General features: G+C 40.8%; 1 protein-coding gene across 3 annotated transcripts in view; it reads right to left on the reverse strand.

The window, feature by feature from the left end:
• Nucleotides 1-7,323: 7,323 nt before the first annotated feature.
• The window catches only part of FHL5 (four and a half LIM domains 5), a 31,770-nt gene continuing 22,874 nt past the window's right edge, over nucleotides 7,324-16,219 (reverse strand). For all 3 annotated transcript variants that reach the window (XM_080389058.1, XM_080389060.1, XM_080389059.1), the window contains 4 exons: nucleotides 15,689-15,863; nucleotides 12,719-12,888; nucleotides 10,420-10,606; nucleotides 7,324-9,163 (listed from right to left, as the gene is read on the reverse strand). In XM_080389058.1, coding sequence (XP_080245184.1) covers nucleotides 9,012-9,163; nucleotides 10,420-10,606; nucleotides 12,719-12,888; nucleotides 15,689-15,863 — 684 coding nt within the window. In that variant the 3' untranslated portion in view covers nucleotides 7,324-9,011. The remainder of the gene's footprint in view (nucleotides 9,164-10,419; nucleotides 10,607-12,718; nucleotides 12,889-15,688; nucleotides 15,864-16,219) is intronic.

Here is a 16,219-nt window from a genome sequence, read left to right on the forward strand (position 1 = left end):
TGCTGAATGCTCCCACTGTGAGCCAGTAAGTGTGAAGGGTGGAACGGGGAGGATGTGACCTTGCTTCCCTCTCGCTATGAAACAACATCAGTTGTTTTTGTACCAGGAATGCAGCAGAGTACCTAAGCCTCCAGGCAAAAGGGAAGCAAGGCAGGAATCCTGTTAAGTTTAAACTCCTCTTTAACAGTTCTGGCAGGTCTGAGTTATTCTTATTTAACTATCAGACTGTAGCTGCAGCTGAATTTCCACCTTTGGCCATTGCTTTTCATCACACACAGTGACTTTAATTTCAGTAATGAGAACCAATTAGATGCCCATAAAGAGCAGTATCACAGCCTTATGTTCTGACTGAGTCTCCTCTCTACAGTCAACAGCCCTGCGGTTTGCTTCGTGATGGGGAATCTTTGTCTTCCAGAAACAGCTCTGTGGAAATCAGTGGGGGCTGCTTAAGGGGACAGAGGAAGCTGGGTCCAGTGCACCTCCCATGTCTGTGCCTGACAGCAGCACATCAACAGGAGAGGCAGATCAGCCTTAATAAATCCAGAAGACAAGCATCACTGTGTTTCTAAGGCAGCAACTTGGTGTGCAGCAAGTCTGAGTCCACGGGGCACATCTCTGCCTCAGAAACAAGGGAAACTTGATTGGATTCATATAATTGTAAGGGTTTCTGAAGTTTTGTGGCTGGTGTCAGGTTTGTGTTGGAGTGGCCATGGGCCAGGAGGCCACCCTGCTGTGCTGTCTGCTGGGGGCTGGTGGGAAAGGGTGCCTGGGCACCATGGCCAGGCCTTTGCTCCCTCCCTGGCATGGGCGGAGGGCAGAAATCCCACTAAAGCCCTGTTTTGAAAAGCCTTGTGGGTTTTGGTGGGTTGCCAAAAATACTAAACAAAAATAAAAGTGACTAATCCTGGCTAATTTGGGTTAGACTTTTCAGAGCTTGTTTCTGATCCTGGTGAGGAAACATCGGAATTAGAACTTCCTCTGCAGTGCCCTTACCTCTCCTGCATAGCACAGGCTTTAAGCAAAACAGCCCATAATAATTATTTTCCTAGGGAACCCATTCCCAGCCGTCTGCTATGACAATGCTTTAGATGGATCCATTTTCACAACTGTCTACCTTGATTCCTCCAAGATGGGGAGTTATCTCTATTTTACAGCTGAGGAACTGAAACATGTACCCAACCTAAAATGCTTACAAGTGGTTGTCACTGAGCATGTAGCACCTGGACCACACATTTGGCCTGTGGGAAATGGGTCTGCCATTCCTAATGCAGAAGAGATGTAATTGGGACAAGTGGATTTTTTTAGGGATGGCAGGAGACATCTACATTAAAAAAAAGTTTTCTTTTTTGTTGCCAATTATGCTCCTGAGACAAAATCAAGTGAAGCACCTGAAGTCCTCAATGAAAAGTTTCAGGATTCTTTACTATAGGGCAAACTTTATATTTTTTCCCGCTTTTCATTTTGTGAAATCTTAAATGGTTTTGACTGAAACCTTCTGGGGATGAAAAGGAAAAATGGGAAGAGGAAAGCGGAAACTGGCCTGAGAAAGTTTGGCACAGAGCTTGGTTCAAAGCATTTAACTTTGACAGTGTCTTGTAGGCAAGTGAAGACACGCTTTAAATTGAAGATCTTGGAAACCGATAACAGATATTGTCCTCCCCAAAAAATCAGTCAGGGTGGGTTTAATTTTTAGTTAGCTAAGAGTTAAGATTACAATAAGGTTTTTGTAGCAATTAAGAAAGAATCAAACTAACAAGGAATAAGATGGCTATTGTGAGAAAGCCAGGAAATTCAAGAGTTAAAGGTTAAAGAAATCCAAATGTTTAAAAACATTGGAAGGTGATGTTAGGGTCACCCAACTTGTCGCTTCTCCAAGACTGTATGAGAACAGGCTGGTGCCCAACAGGAGTTTGCTGTCCTGAGCTTGGTCCTTTGTCACAGGCTCACAAAGTACATGTGAGGCTACGCTTTCTGTTACAGATTTGTTATCCATTTTTCTATTACTCGAGGTAAGTCCTATTCCTCATATTAGCAGCGTTTTACATCCATCTGCTTTCATAGCCAGAAATTTCTACTCAGATTGCTGTCCTTCCAATGAAAATGTTTGACTAAGGGCTTGATTTGCTTTTTTTATAAGTGAAGAGCTTGTTCTCAAGAAATAAGTAATCCATTTTCTTTTTCCTTTGGGAAACAAGAACAACAAAAAATGTAATCCAGCAGAACTGGGTAAACTGTTTACATTATTTTGCACCATATTTTTTTTTTTATAACCCAAGAAAGCTGTGCTTGGATGGATGAGATTTTTTTTTTTAATGTACATATTTCATTAGTCTAGCAAAAGCAAAAGTCTAAGGTGAAGACAGAGGTGGTCAGATGAGAATCTTAATCCAGGAACAATGTGCATATGGCTACTTGAGGTATGTCTTTGCTATAAAATTGCTCTAAGTTGAGCACTGGGGTTCCGATGTGAGCAACTATCTAAGGCTGTTTGGATATTGCTACCTCCAGCTGAGCTAATCTTTTCTTTAACAACACTCAGGAAGTTTCTGAGGCTGGGCCACTGTGCCAGACTGAGGTCCTTTCACAGTGAACTGCTCTCCTCCTGGTCACAAGTGGAAGTTATGGGAATGCACCTGGGGATGATTACACATGAGGTGTTGGGAGAGAGCTAACAAGTGATTTGAGAGAACACTGAGATACTGGAGTAGAAGATCTGAATGCAAAAAAAACCCCAACAAAACAAGAAAACAAACCCAAAAAACTTGCTTAATTGATTTTTGAGTTTGCTAGGTAGTTTTCTGTTGACTCAGTTCCTCAAACGTCTGAGGCCATGCTCCTTTGCTTGCTCTTGTCTGAATATTTTGGTGGTCATCTTTGTATCTGTGCCCAGGCTACAGGTGGGAGCTGAGTGTTTCTTTGTTTTTTTTAATGTGATTTTTCTCAAAGCTTCACAAAAACTGTGCATGAAAGGGACTTGTGGCTCCTGGTTTTCAGAGATGTAGCACAGCTTCTTGTATGCAGTAACCTAGTAATTCAGTCAGTACTAACAAAAATCTTCAGTGAATCAGATGAGCCCATACAGTCTCAAATATCATACTGGAGAGGACAGTCAAAAATGTGCAGCAGACGTTGCTGCAAGTTGATAAAACCAGATACTGAATTATATCCAAGACAGAGATAAGGTTTATTAGCTTGGATGTAATTCTGTAAAATGGTTGTTCTGGCATTGAATTAGTTTTCACTGAGCAAATCCAACTTCCTATGGGCTGTATTTGTTACCTATTGTGCATGTCTGGGTGACTGCTCTGTAGAGATGCTCCTGTCTGGCTTCATCTTCAAGGAGCCCCAGTAAGGACTTGGATGAAAAATGCAGGATGAAAGTCTACAGAAATTTTTAAATGGACACTATTGAACAAATGTTCTCTCTAACATGCTAAGAATAATTTAATGATTCTGGCCAAAGCTGATATCTCTAGATCCTTCACCGCAGCCATGTATTGGGTTGGATAACATCCCTGTGTTACATCCCTGTGCACATATCTGTCCTCCAAAGGTCTTATCTGTCCTCGTTTAATATCAAAGTACTTGTACCTGGTGCTTCTGAGTATGATGGACCGAAACTTCTGTTTGGAAATAGTAATCGATAACCATGGTAGAGGTTTTGTACTTTGGTTAAGGTAGCCAGATTTCCTTGACTCCGTCATTTCAAGTGTTGGCAATTGAGGGGTGAACAAGCATACGCATGTGCACACACACACACACACACACACATGTTTTCTTTGAGATATTATTAACAAAAATGTAGAGGATTTGTTGTAGCATTCCCGTTTGATTGGAAAACAAGTTTGTTCTGGCTATAGGCTTGAATCCCAATGCCTTGATCATATTTCAATTGCTTGAAACTTTTTTGTTTAGAGAAATAATCTCCCAGCTTCCACTTAGGCAGTCATTTAATATTACTTCCTTCCAGCTATCAATATCTATCATTGTATAAAAGTCACTGTGTTTTTACTTGCCTTCCTAAAATACAATACACTGCTTTACATCTGTTCTATTAAACTAAGTGAAGCTCACCAAAACTTTTACCAGGTGCTGAAATTGCTGGTCAACCCAGTGGGGTATGAACAGGTACCTCCCCTCTTGTGGTGAGGCCTGTGAAATGTTTGAAACCACAGGTCCAGAAGGCTTTCAAAACATCACCACTCCCCTCCTAGTGTTCCTGGGGTTGTACTGAGCCACTCTTACCAGAAGGAAAGCCCGGGATGGTATCCACTGGTAGAGTACAAGAACCAGTTGAACTTGCATGTGCTGAGATACTGAAAAAAAACCCTACGTGATGTGACGCCCACTTCACTGATATGGCCAGACTATGTCGTAGCTCGTCCCCAGCCTAGACTCACGGATTTTCTTTCTGGAAAGCCAGGGGACAAGGAGAGAGGATTAAGGATGTCTAGGTTTCATCCTAGATATGTCAAATCTGGAGCATGTGCCACCGCCTGTGAAATGCAGGGAAGTGGTCCTGGTTTCCAGCATTACCCACTCTGTGTTCCCTGATATGTCGTCTACTGAAAACACACCTGGATTTTAAAAGTAGTAGTCCAGGAAAAGGCTGATCTCTTGCTCTCGCTATATGAACTTGTCTCAGAGTGAAAAATGTGACATTCAGAAATACGGGTAGAGAAGGGTTACTTGGCAACAATACTGTAGGGCTTGTCTTTGTATTTTAAGCATCTTATCTCTGGGAGTTCTCCGTCAATTAGGCAGTAGTGAAGAAAAACTTTAGCCTTAAGGACTAAGGGAGGTAATAGGGCACCTACTTCAATCTTCAGAAGTTAGTTCCAAATGGCATCCTTCCTTCCAGTCCTAACTGAATACAGCAGAGATGTGATCAAGGCATTAGAGACATCACTGCACCTTAGGATAATTGAGTTTGACCATAACAAAGGCAATGTGATTACCTTTGAGCTGGGCAGCTAATACACAAGGAAGAACTAGATATGTTTTAAAAAATAAAATAGTACAATATTAAAGAAAAGCACATGATGTTAAAAAAATTTGACTTAAAAGTATTTTTTTTTCAAACTTCCATCCTCTGAAGTTTATTTAATAATATTGAATTGCACTGGAGTCTGTACCCTGATCATCCTGAATTAAATCAAATATTAGCAACACAAAGACTGAAGCTGACTATCTGGTTCATTTTGCACAGTGCTCTGCTATCCCAGGCAATCATGTTGTGTGTGCCATTTAACACACTGATCAAACATCACTGTGAAAATGATTGCATAGCTGTTCCCCTCTTGGTTCTGGAGAGAGGTTATCCTGGACCCTCACTGCTCAGCAGCAGCATCCTTCTAATTTCCAGTTTCCAGTCCTGAGGAGTTTACTTGCCTTTGATCTTCAACCAAATGTAGCCTCTTGGCTTGCAGTAGCTGTCTAAAGCCCTCCATGGTCTGCAGTCCTCCAGAGACATACTGTTCCTTCTTGCAGCCCTTCTCTGTACCTATTCAGGTTGGATTTTATCTACATAAGCAAAGGTGACCCAAAATGTACAGAGTTGTATTGGGTCTGCATGGCAAGGTTTTGCTAGTGACTGGGCTACAGGGGCAGCTTCTGTGAGAAGCTGCCAGAAGCTGTCCCTGTGTCCACGAAAGACAATGCCAGCCAGCTGCAAGATGGACCCACCGCTGGCCAAGGACGAGCCCATCAGTGATGGTGGTAGGACCTGTGGGATAGTGTATTTGAGAAGGGGGGAAAAAACCACTGCAGAACTGCAGCTGGAGAGAGGAGTGAGAATATGTGAGAGCAACAACCCTGCAGACACCAAGGCCAGTGAAGAAGGAGCAGAGGAGGTATTCCAGGCACTGGAGAAGAGACTGCCCTGCAGCCTGTGATGAAGCCCATGGTGAGGCAGGCTGTGTCCCTGCAGCCCATGGAGGTTAACGGTGGAGCAGATTCCCACCTGCAGCCCGTGGAGGACCCCATGCCAGAGCAGGTGGATGCCCGAAGGAGGCTGTGACCATGGGAAGCCCGCCCTGGAGCAGGTTTCCTGGCAGGACCTGTGGGCCCCTGGGGAGAGAAGACCTCACTGGAGCAGGGGAAGAATGTGAGGAGTCCTGTCCTTGAGGAGGCAGGAGCAGCAGAAACAACATGTGATGAATTTGCCATAATTCCCAATTCCCATCCCCTGCACCACTGCAGGGGAGGAGTTAGAGGATTTGGAAGTAAAGTTAAGCCTGGGAAGAAGGGGTGGGGTGGGGGGAAGGTGGTTTTAAGATTTTTGTTTTATTTCTTATTATCCTACTCTGATTTGATTGGTCGTAAATTAAATTAATTTTTCCCCAACATAAGTCTGTTTTGCCCCTGAAAGTAATTGGTAAGTGATATCCCCCTGTCCTTATCTTGACCCACGAGCCTTTCATTATATTTTGTCTCCCCTGTCCACCTGAGGAGGGGAGTGATAGAGCAGCTTTGGTGGTGGCGTCCAGGCAGGGTCAACCCACCACAAGAGTATTACTGCATTTTTGTTTAGGCATTGGTTGCTAGTGATAGACACCAGGAAATATCAACCTGATATCTAATATAACTTTTATTCCAAGTATTTATAGCAATCACATTTATTTTTTATTATTATTTTGAAGTGAAAATGCTCAGTTTCAGATTTGATTGTAGTGTATTTACTGCAGGAGGAATAAATAATTCAGTTGGTATTTCTAAAAATATAATTAGTTGATGAGTCAGAGAGGAATTTCATTTTCCTAAATGTTAAGGCTGAAAGATGGGGATTATCATGATCAGTGTGTCTGACCTGTGACTTTGTCATGTCTTAGGACTCTGCCTGGTAATTCTTGTGTCTGTTTGTAATTAAATTGGAAGATTGCTCAGACAAGACAGAATAAAGGGCCCAACCGCATTCTTGCACTTTGCTGAATGTTATTTCACACAACACAAACAAAAGTTATACCCCACAGACAAGCTTGAATCTAGTGATTCATCATTTTCATTTAAAATTTTCAGACAATTAACATTTACTAATGGGCTAATTTCTGATAACTCAGTGCACATTTTTAGAACATCATACATAACTGTGAACCGCTGTACGTGTGTATGTGTATATACATATATATTTAAGGCAATGAAACATATTTCTATTTATGGGAATGCAAGTCTTACCAAGAACCTGTATCAGCCATGTGAAATGAAATGTGAAAATAGAAAAAGAAGCAGCTGGGATAAAATGAAAAGGCATAAACTAATCAAACTCTAGACCACAATAAAAGCTGCCATGAAAGCAGTAACTGAAAACCAAAAATGAACACCATGCAGAGGAAAAGATCAATATTTTATTGACTGGAAAACAGACCGCTATGTACTTGTTGGTCAGTCATTATCCATATTGATTTTATGCCACTGCAGTTCAGCTCTGGCTTAGCTAGGCACACATATTCTTTTTTTTTTTTTTTTTTTTTCTTTTTTTCACTTTTCTACCTAAAGTAATGGCTGTCTTCAGTCTGGATAAAGCCCACCACTCAGGTCAGCCCATTAACTCTATGCACTTAAGGTCAGAATCTAAAGGAGAATATATGACTGAAAGACGTGAGAGATGAGGACTAAAACAGTGCTGAGTAATGCAGAATCCGCCGTTCTTAGTGTCACTGCGCCATTCACAATGTCCTGGTACGGGCACTGTAACATGAATTAGGCCAGTGTAACTTACAGTATGGAAGAAGAAAGAAGAGAAATGCTTGTAACTCAGCTCTAGATGACCTTTAATGATACACACTTGAGTGCTGAAGCTCAGCAAGCAGGTATAACCTCCTCAAAGCCCGGTACCTAGAAACTAACACCTTGTACTACAAGCAAGGGTTGCCTGGCTTGCAATGACAACGTTACCAATTCTTGTCATAATATCGGCAAATGCACGTGGCACATGGCAAAATGAGTTGGGCGTTGGTTCTGAAGAGCTTGTACCCTGGTATAGACAAGCAGGCACTTACAAGAAAAGGGGCAGGCTGTGCATCAAAGACCTAGCGGGGTGGAAATGGTAAGGCCATTTACAGTGCTTTAATTGCTGGCAAATGAGTTTTGAGGGGAGGAAAAGTACAAGGTTAAAGGGACAAGTGTAAGTTGGTTCTTTGTCTACTAGCAAAAATATATATTCTATGTGTGTATTTCAAGGTCTAGTGAGGACAACAGAGACAAAGTCTTAAGGCATGTTAGCTATGGGAAAGTGTAGATCAGCACTATCCAATCTGGGGCAATCATCATCTCTTACAGTATCTCAGTGTATGGGTTTATTTACATTGTAAAGAAGTTATGCCTGAAAAATTAAGTACAGTTAACCAATATGGTGAAAGGACCTGTCAGTTTTTTGGATGACTAAAGACTATATTTGTAAGGAGGAATCTCAGTAAGGAGAGGAAAATGACCTTTTTTCCCTTTATCTGGCCCTGGAATGGGCCTCTGTGACTTGGAGGCCCTCTGTGAAAAAGTACCCTCTCCTCCCACTTTCTGCCTGCTTTGTCAACAACTTTTTTGCCCAAAGTATGGAGAAAGCTGATATTTACAAGTTGTTCTTATCAGTGTTATGACCCAATAGAAAAATGCACATGCTTAGCTTTCCACACCAAGGTCTGCGTCTCTGAAGCAGTGCTAACGCCTCATCATTAGTCATATGCCATATAGGCTTTCACAGTCCTCCCTGGTTCATAGGAAACAAAATGTAAATTTTGAAGCTTCTAACAGCAGAGTGCAGTGTGTTACAAGGAGAAAGATACTGTAGTTATTTTTAAAATATATACAAACCTTTTCCGCATTATTTCTTAAACAGTATACAGCTGTTTACATTTTTTTATAAGCAGTTGAAAACTATGATAGAATTAAACTGCTGTTGGAAAGTTACTTCAATGACTAAATAACTGTTAGACCTTTTATATGGTTTTCTTGCTGCAGAGTAAAGAAGTACATCATTACAGAGCGAGAATAATGCAGCTGTACAGCTCTCCACAGAACTATGAAGCAGAGCCACATCTCTGACAAAGGACATCATCCAGCCGAGTGAGAAATCCCTGGCCCACCAGCGAGACAGAGCATTTTGCACATTTAAAGCATTCCCCATGCCATTGGTGCTCTTCAAATGAGATAAATTTGCCACCTCCAAGAGCTGAAAGAGATTACGAGAAAGAAGATGTAAAGCCAGTATTTCTGGACATGGTTCAGAAACGAAATGTGTTGTTTTCTGATGTGTGATCAGGTTGTCATTCATATAGCAAACAAACAAATCAACAAAAATCATAATCTGAAATATCCTTTCTTGGCTGAATTGACAAAAACCTTTAAAATTAAATACAGTAAGAAATATTTTAAGCAAAGCCACAACTTGTTTTCATATCCCATTACAAACTCTGAACAGAATGAGTTTGTCAGAATGTCCACTCAGATTTGCTAACTTCCCAACAAACTCTCATGAAAATTATTTGCAATGTGTTGATACATGTAGTTCCTTACAACATCGAGTGAATTTAATTATTTAGACCTAAGTTTTTTCATAATGGAGTCTGTAGGAAATTACTAGATTATGGGATTCCTAATGTAAGTGTCTGAAATAAAATATCGGGGAGTTGTGGGGTTTGGAGTTTTTTCAGGATTTTATTTTATTGGTTGGTTTTGGTTTGGTTGTTTGGTTCTTTGTTTTGGTTTTGTTTTGGGTTGGGTTTTTTTGGTGTTTTTTTTTTTTTTTTGTTTGTTTGTTTTTGTAAAAACATGCCCACTTGATTGGATATTCTTCATTTCCTTTGTCCACTTAAATATACAGCATGCACCTGTAACAATCAGGTGGTACTTTTCAACAGCTGAGTCCACACATAACAGAATTACGATGCAGAACGGCAGCAAATGCTCCCAGAAAGCTTCAGGTATCACAGACTAGTGACATATGTCCAACTATAAATCAGCTAAGTACACAAGGATGCATGGAATAGAGCTCTGTTGCATTTGGCAAGCTTTCTGATTTGACAAGTGTGATTTACCAACAGGCAGTTAATTCATGTCCAGTTTGATTGCATTTGCGTTTAAAAACAAAGCTAAAGAAATTGCAGAGATGAGGGACTTGTGTGTACTGTCCTGAGAAGAGCCAAAAGTGCCATTTTTGTATTCTTAAAGATGAATTTTGGTGCAGAAGGCACTAAAACAATGGAGGAACTCCTTCTGGCGCATAAACCAACTCCTTAGCAGCTAGGGAACACGCATGACCAGTAGGTCCTAGCATGATATGTTGCATGTGATGGGGAGATTGTTCCTCTAGTAGTTAACTCCTTCAGTCTTTCATTATGATGGGACTTTTAAGGCTGTTTTCTAAAGTAAAGGCCTGCTTTGAGAGGATACATCAGTTTCTGGCTCCTTCTAGAAGATGAGACTCACCTGTAATAGGTTTCTTGCAAGCAGCACACTTCTTGGCATACAGCCTGCTGAAACAGTCTATGCAGTACGGGTACTCGTCTTTGGAAATAAACCTTTGTCCAGATAGCTGGGTGTTACACCCAGCACACACAAAGCATTCTTTATGCCAAGGCTGGTCATGGTAGGTCACTCCCCCAGAAGTTATTACCTAATGTATTGACAAACAGGGACAGAGCAATGAGACTGTGAATTGTGAACAACTGTGAACAATGAAAAGTGAATTGTGAAGGATTATCCGGCCCTTCATAAGTCCTTCTGCTTCATTTCTCTCTTTCCACACACATCTGGGATGTCAATCTGACTAACTGTAGTTGGGCTGAACATGCCACTGGTTTGTTATTCTCGATTTTCTGTCACAGGATAACCTCATTGTTTGTAATAAACAGGTTAGCTTCTTCTGAAATTTTCCTCTTATACATGTGGATAAAACCTTAACATCAGGTACACTCTCAGAAGAACAATTCTCAGTGGCGGACAGCGGATGAGAGAACATACGCTGAGATTACGGCTAATCTCCAGCTGGAACTGGCAGTTTGCTGTCTCCCACTGAAACAGTATTTTAAGTAGGAAGAAAGACAGTAAAGAAGCAAAAGTGAGGCAGGAAGGAGATCTACACTGTCAGAAGAAGAAAAAATGGTGTTTATCAGTATCATCAAACTTCCCAATCCCTGCAACTCATTCACAGCTCTCCACTGGTTATTTATGAAGAGGGAAATTTCCAGTTGCTTTATGGCTTCCATATGTGTGGTGAAGAGCTGGTTTCACAGAATTTGTGAGAGACTGTTCAGAGAAATTTCTGTAGAGATAAAGATGAGCTGTGAGATAGTGTTTCTACTGTCAAGTCGCATGCATGACAGTGAATGAATGTATGAATGAGTATAATTGGAACAGGAGGAGAAAAATTTGGAGAAGCTTCATTAAGAAAAAACAGTGACACCATCAAATTTCCCAGGGAAATACAGTTTCAGGGAAATAAAGTATAATACTGGGTGACGTCAGGCAACAAAGAAATCTAAGCAGTTCCCAATCCCCCTAGCATTTCAGTATCGGGCTATTTCTAACTCTCATTTGCTTTTCCATTAAAATCTGAAAATCTCTGGCACAAAATTCAAGACTCCAGTTTGGCAATTTAATCTTTTTGGGCTCCATTCTTATTGATGGGAACTGAGGCAAGTTTAAATAGTAAAATTGCTTTAGCTATTATGTAGGGGACTTGTTGCATTCCTAGAATTTTTAAGAAGCAAATCCTGATTATTTCACATAAGTGCTAACCTCTATGCCTCTAATAAACATAGAGCAGAATTACTATATTTGCCATGTGATCATTTAATGCAAATTAAAGGCTAGATGTAGAGACATGGGAATATATAAAAGTACTTTCTGAAGTTTAACTACTGAAGAAAAAAAACAGGCAGCAGATTTTTATTACATTAAAAGCTTTTGTTAGAGTTTTACAGATAACCATTAAATAAGTACAAAAATTATAAGTTATTTGATGAAGTGATAAAAACCTAAATAATTTTTGCTTCCATAGTGATACAGGTACTAAAGAATAAGTTAAATTCTGCCATAAAAAGCAGCCTCAAACATTTCCCTAGAGAACATCTAGAAGAGTGTTTTCATCATCCAGAGACAATTTTAAAACATGAGAAATTGAGGGAGGAATGAATTGATTTATTTGTATTTGGGGGGAAAAAGAAAAACCCTTTTGAATTCAAACTTTCTGCTACCCACAGGGGAAGCATCATATGTTGAAACAGTGGAACTCTTGAGTAGTATTTTCATGATGGAATATTACTTAACCTGATTATTGCCTGATACATTTCATGAAAAAAAAACCAAAACAAACCAGGCAAGACTGTGAATGCTTTGCTTAGCTTAGGTGGCTTATTATGCATGTGTATATATATGAAAAACATCAAAAAGGGAGGTATGTTTATCAAGGTAAAATCAGAGATTATCAGGGTTTTGCATAACTTTCAGAGAAAAATTCTACCTTTGTTAAAATTCACAATCAGTAACAAAAGAACCCTAAAGCATTTGTTCTGATCAATAAATTTATTTCAAATATAATCAGGCTTAGATCAATATTAACTAAAGGGGACAGCAGACACTGTCACACTTGGCTTTCAGTGGCCGATGCCAAAAGGAAGACTCTGCTCTTACTCTTAGTTCACCATGCATTTCACATGATCCAGCCCCTTCCCACATGAGCAATATTGCCTCATTAGGGCAATTTTTCAATTTTATGTTTAATTACCTTTTTGCAAGAGTAGCAATGGTGAGCAAATTGCTTCTCAAAACAGGGCATGCAGTAATTCTCATTGTTTTTGGTGATCAGTGGTTTTGTTCCCAATGGTTGCCTGCAATACTGGCAAACGAAGCAGGATTCATGCCAGGAACTTCCCTTAAATTCCATTTTACGGGAACCTGCAAAAACCCAAAGTGAACAATCCCCCCAGATACAGCTTGTAATACAAGTTTTAAATGCTGGGAACACTCCTGTTTTTAACCTTCTATCTCAGTACTGGATCACCCAAGAAAGCACTTATCCTCTGATAAGGTTCTCTGCATGTACTTGAAGTTTCAAGAACACATTTGATGACATATGATCACCTGGCAAAAGAAGTGCTAAATTGCCTAAGCTGTGATTTTTACTCTGTCCTTATATGAGTCTTTTAGTGTTACTTCCCTGTGATATGCTTTAGTTGCTCAGAGTTTTGTTCAGACCAGCCAACTCAGTGATAATGTTCAGGTACACAGCACTTTTATGAATTACAGATTAATTTGTTGGATGTTTAGTACATCTGTTAATGCACTAAATTTTGGCTTCCTTAAGTGAAGGCCCTTCAGTTATAAATGAATTATTTATCTTATTCAGCATAAGATGGCAAGTTTTTAAAAGTAAATACCTTTTTGTGATAAAGCACACTACACTGCCTCGTCTCATAGCTCATAATATTTCCATCCTAGATCGACAGTTCTTTTTATCATGTTCAACTAGATGCTTTTGATGCGGCGCAAGGATAGAAAGTCACTCAGTTAAGTGTCTGTCAGAGGAGTTTCAGAGCTCTTAGCTCTGCGTACAGGTGCCCTGTACACCTTAATGTAGATGTGTAAGTCCAAGATATGCACATATATCCAGGAACGATTTTTCCAGTGACTCTCCACCATAACTTCCTCCCCTGCTGGTAGCATCAGACTGCAAAGGGAGGTGCCAGGTGCTTTGCCATCCTTTCCACACAAAGAGGAGAATTGCTGATACAGCTGATGAATCCTGAATACCTGTTTCCTGCACTGTGAGGCTAGTGGAGAGAGAAACCTCCACTAGTGGCTGCATGTAAACATAAATCAGAAGGCTGACTTTACTGTCTTTGTCTGCTGGGTCGTTTCAGCACAGAGCTAGAAAGCTGATGACAAAGAAGTTAACGATATAGAAACTGGTTGGCATTTTCATGCTACTTCAGTTCCCTATTTGCATTGTTACTCCTAGTCTCAGCACTTGCTGCAAGGATTTAGTCTCCTGGAGTCTGGGGCAGAATCTGTAAGGCAGATATACATCAGAGGATAATAATGCAAACCCGAGTATATTCTTGAACTATTCTCGTCACATCTGGTAAGGTGTACCTATTAGACATTTTTTTTTTTTAAACTATGTAAAATGTAAGCAGTGTATCATCCTTCAACTGAACACTATTGCTACAATATTCGTTTCTGCTAATACGGCTTTTACCTGTAATGAAAAGGAAATAAACTGTAAAAACACAAATTAATGTTACAAGTTGAACCACGACACCAGTAACCTAGTATTTATACTAAGACACTTAATTCTGTCAGCCTATACCTTACTGTTTGGCATGAAGATGTACTGACAAAGAAAATTCCTATGTCACTGCCAAATTTACTGATGTCGTTGGCCAAAGGTTCCCAAACTAGTAGTCAAGCAGCCATGGCAGATAGTTTGCAGCTGGTGTTTGGAGCTACATATGTGATCTGTAAAAAGGTTCAAGCTTTGAGGGTACTTCACTCTTCCAAATGTTAGGGAGCCCCTTTCCTAAGCAAGCTGCTTCGTTTTGCCACACAAAGCGCTGTGGCTTCTCTTAGATACCTCTGAAGAGGCAGATTTTAGGCAACCTCTCTGCTGTATGAGCTTTACTGGTGTGGTAGCTATGAAAGGTCTAGAGGATGTCCTGAACAGATCCGAGCAAAACCTGAAAGGCAGTTTAGTGGAAAGTGCTGAATTTTGAAGTTTGCTAATGGCAGGAAAAAACCTATTGTAAACACAAATGTGCTCGTATTCTTTTTAGTAAAGATGCCAATAATGATTTGAACATGAAATGCCATGTTTTGACAATTTAAACAAAAAATATTTATGAGTGAAAGAAATGGTATAAAGAACACAAACTTAAGGTCTGCTCAATGTGACAGACAAAAGTGCAGGTGTCTTGTCTAATCCGGCACTCCTGCTAACGTTAGCTCTGTCTACCGACGCTCACAGCAGGATCTGCTTCCTAAGAACAGCAACAGAATCAAGGGCTCAACACGAACACATTTTACCCTGTCTTGACCTGGAATACTCCTCATAAGTATTCATAAACCCTGTCAGTGCTAGACCAGAGGCAGTGTGTCTGGAGAAGGGCAACGGAGCTGGGGAAGGGTCTGGAGCACAAGTGTTACGAGGAGCAGCTGAGGGAACTGGGGGTGTTTAGCCTGGAGAGGAGGAGGCTGAGGGGAGACCTTACTGCTCCCTACGACTACCTGAAAGGAGGCTGTAGGCAGGTGGCTGTTGGTCTTTTCTCCCAAGTAACAAGTGAGGAAACAGCCTCAAGTTGTGCCAGGGGAGGTTTAGATTGGATATTAGGAAAAATTTCTTCACTGAAAGGGTTGTCAGGCACTGGAACAGGCTGCCCGGGGAGGTGGTTGAATCACCATCCCTGGAAGTGTTTAAAAAACGTGTAGATGCGGTACTTAGCAACATGGTTTAGAGATGGAAGTGACAGTCCTGGGTTTATGGTTGGACTTGATGATCTTAAAGGTCTTGTGCAAACTAAATGATTCTATGATTCTGTGTTGTGGCGTCTCTTCACTCCTGGGAGGGTACTACAAACAAAGGAGTAGTTACCTGAAAGCTGTTCTGAAAGTCAAGGACCTTGTAGCTTGGTTATTCAAGGTTGTGCTTATAATTAGAAATGCTGTTCCATTTTCCACCAAAGGGTCCCTATAATCTTACCAGGCATAATAGTCTTCTGGCAGTGGAAACACTTAGATGAATACTCATCAGAGTAGCATTCGGTACACAGCAAGACCTCATCCTTGGCAGCAAATGGTTTCTCCACAAGCGAGCGACTGCATCTGGCACACCTGAAGCACCCCTCATGCCAGTGGCGGCCTTTGTAGGCCAGATCCTTGGAGGAAGTAAGGCCATGTTAATGAATGCATTTCTTTACAGTGTTCTTATCCCTCCGCTCCTCCCAGAAATAAAGTGAAAAATGGCAAGCATTGCAACGGCGACTTGAAGAGATGACAAGTGTGTCCGTTGGGAAGTGTGCTCAGAGATGATATAATCACTCAACATCTCTGTATCAGTGTATTTTGTAGATCTCTTGCAGAGACCATTAGGAGCCGTGTTGGCACAGGCAATTGTCTTTCCGTATGTAACACCAGAGATATGCTTTTATTGGAAGAATCATTTTGTATTTTGCAGTTGGTCTTCAAGAGGAAACAAATGATCAACATTTTTAATGTGCATGGGCCACCTGAC

The sequence above is a fragment of the Falco punctatus genome (genome assembly GCF_963210335.1).
Source record: "Falco punctatus genome assembly, chromosome: 5".
NCBI lineage: Eukaryota > Metazoa > Chordata > Aves > Falconiformes > Falconidae > Falco > Falco punctatus.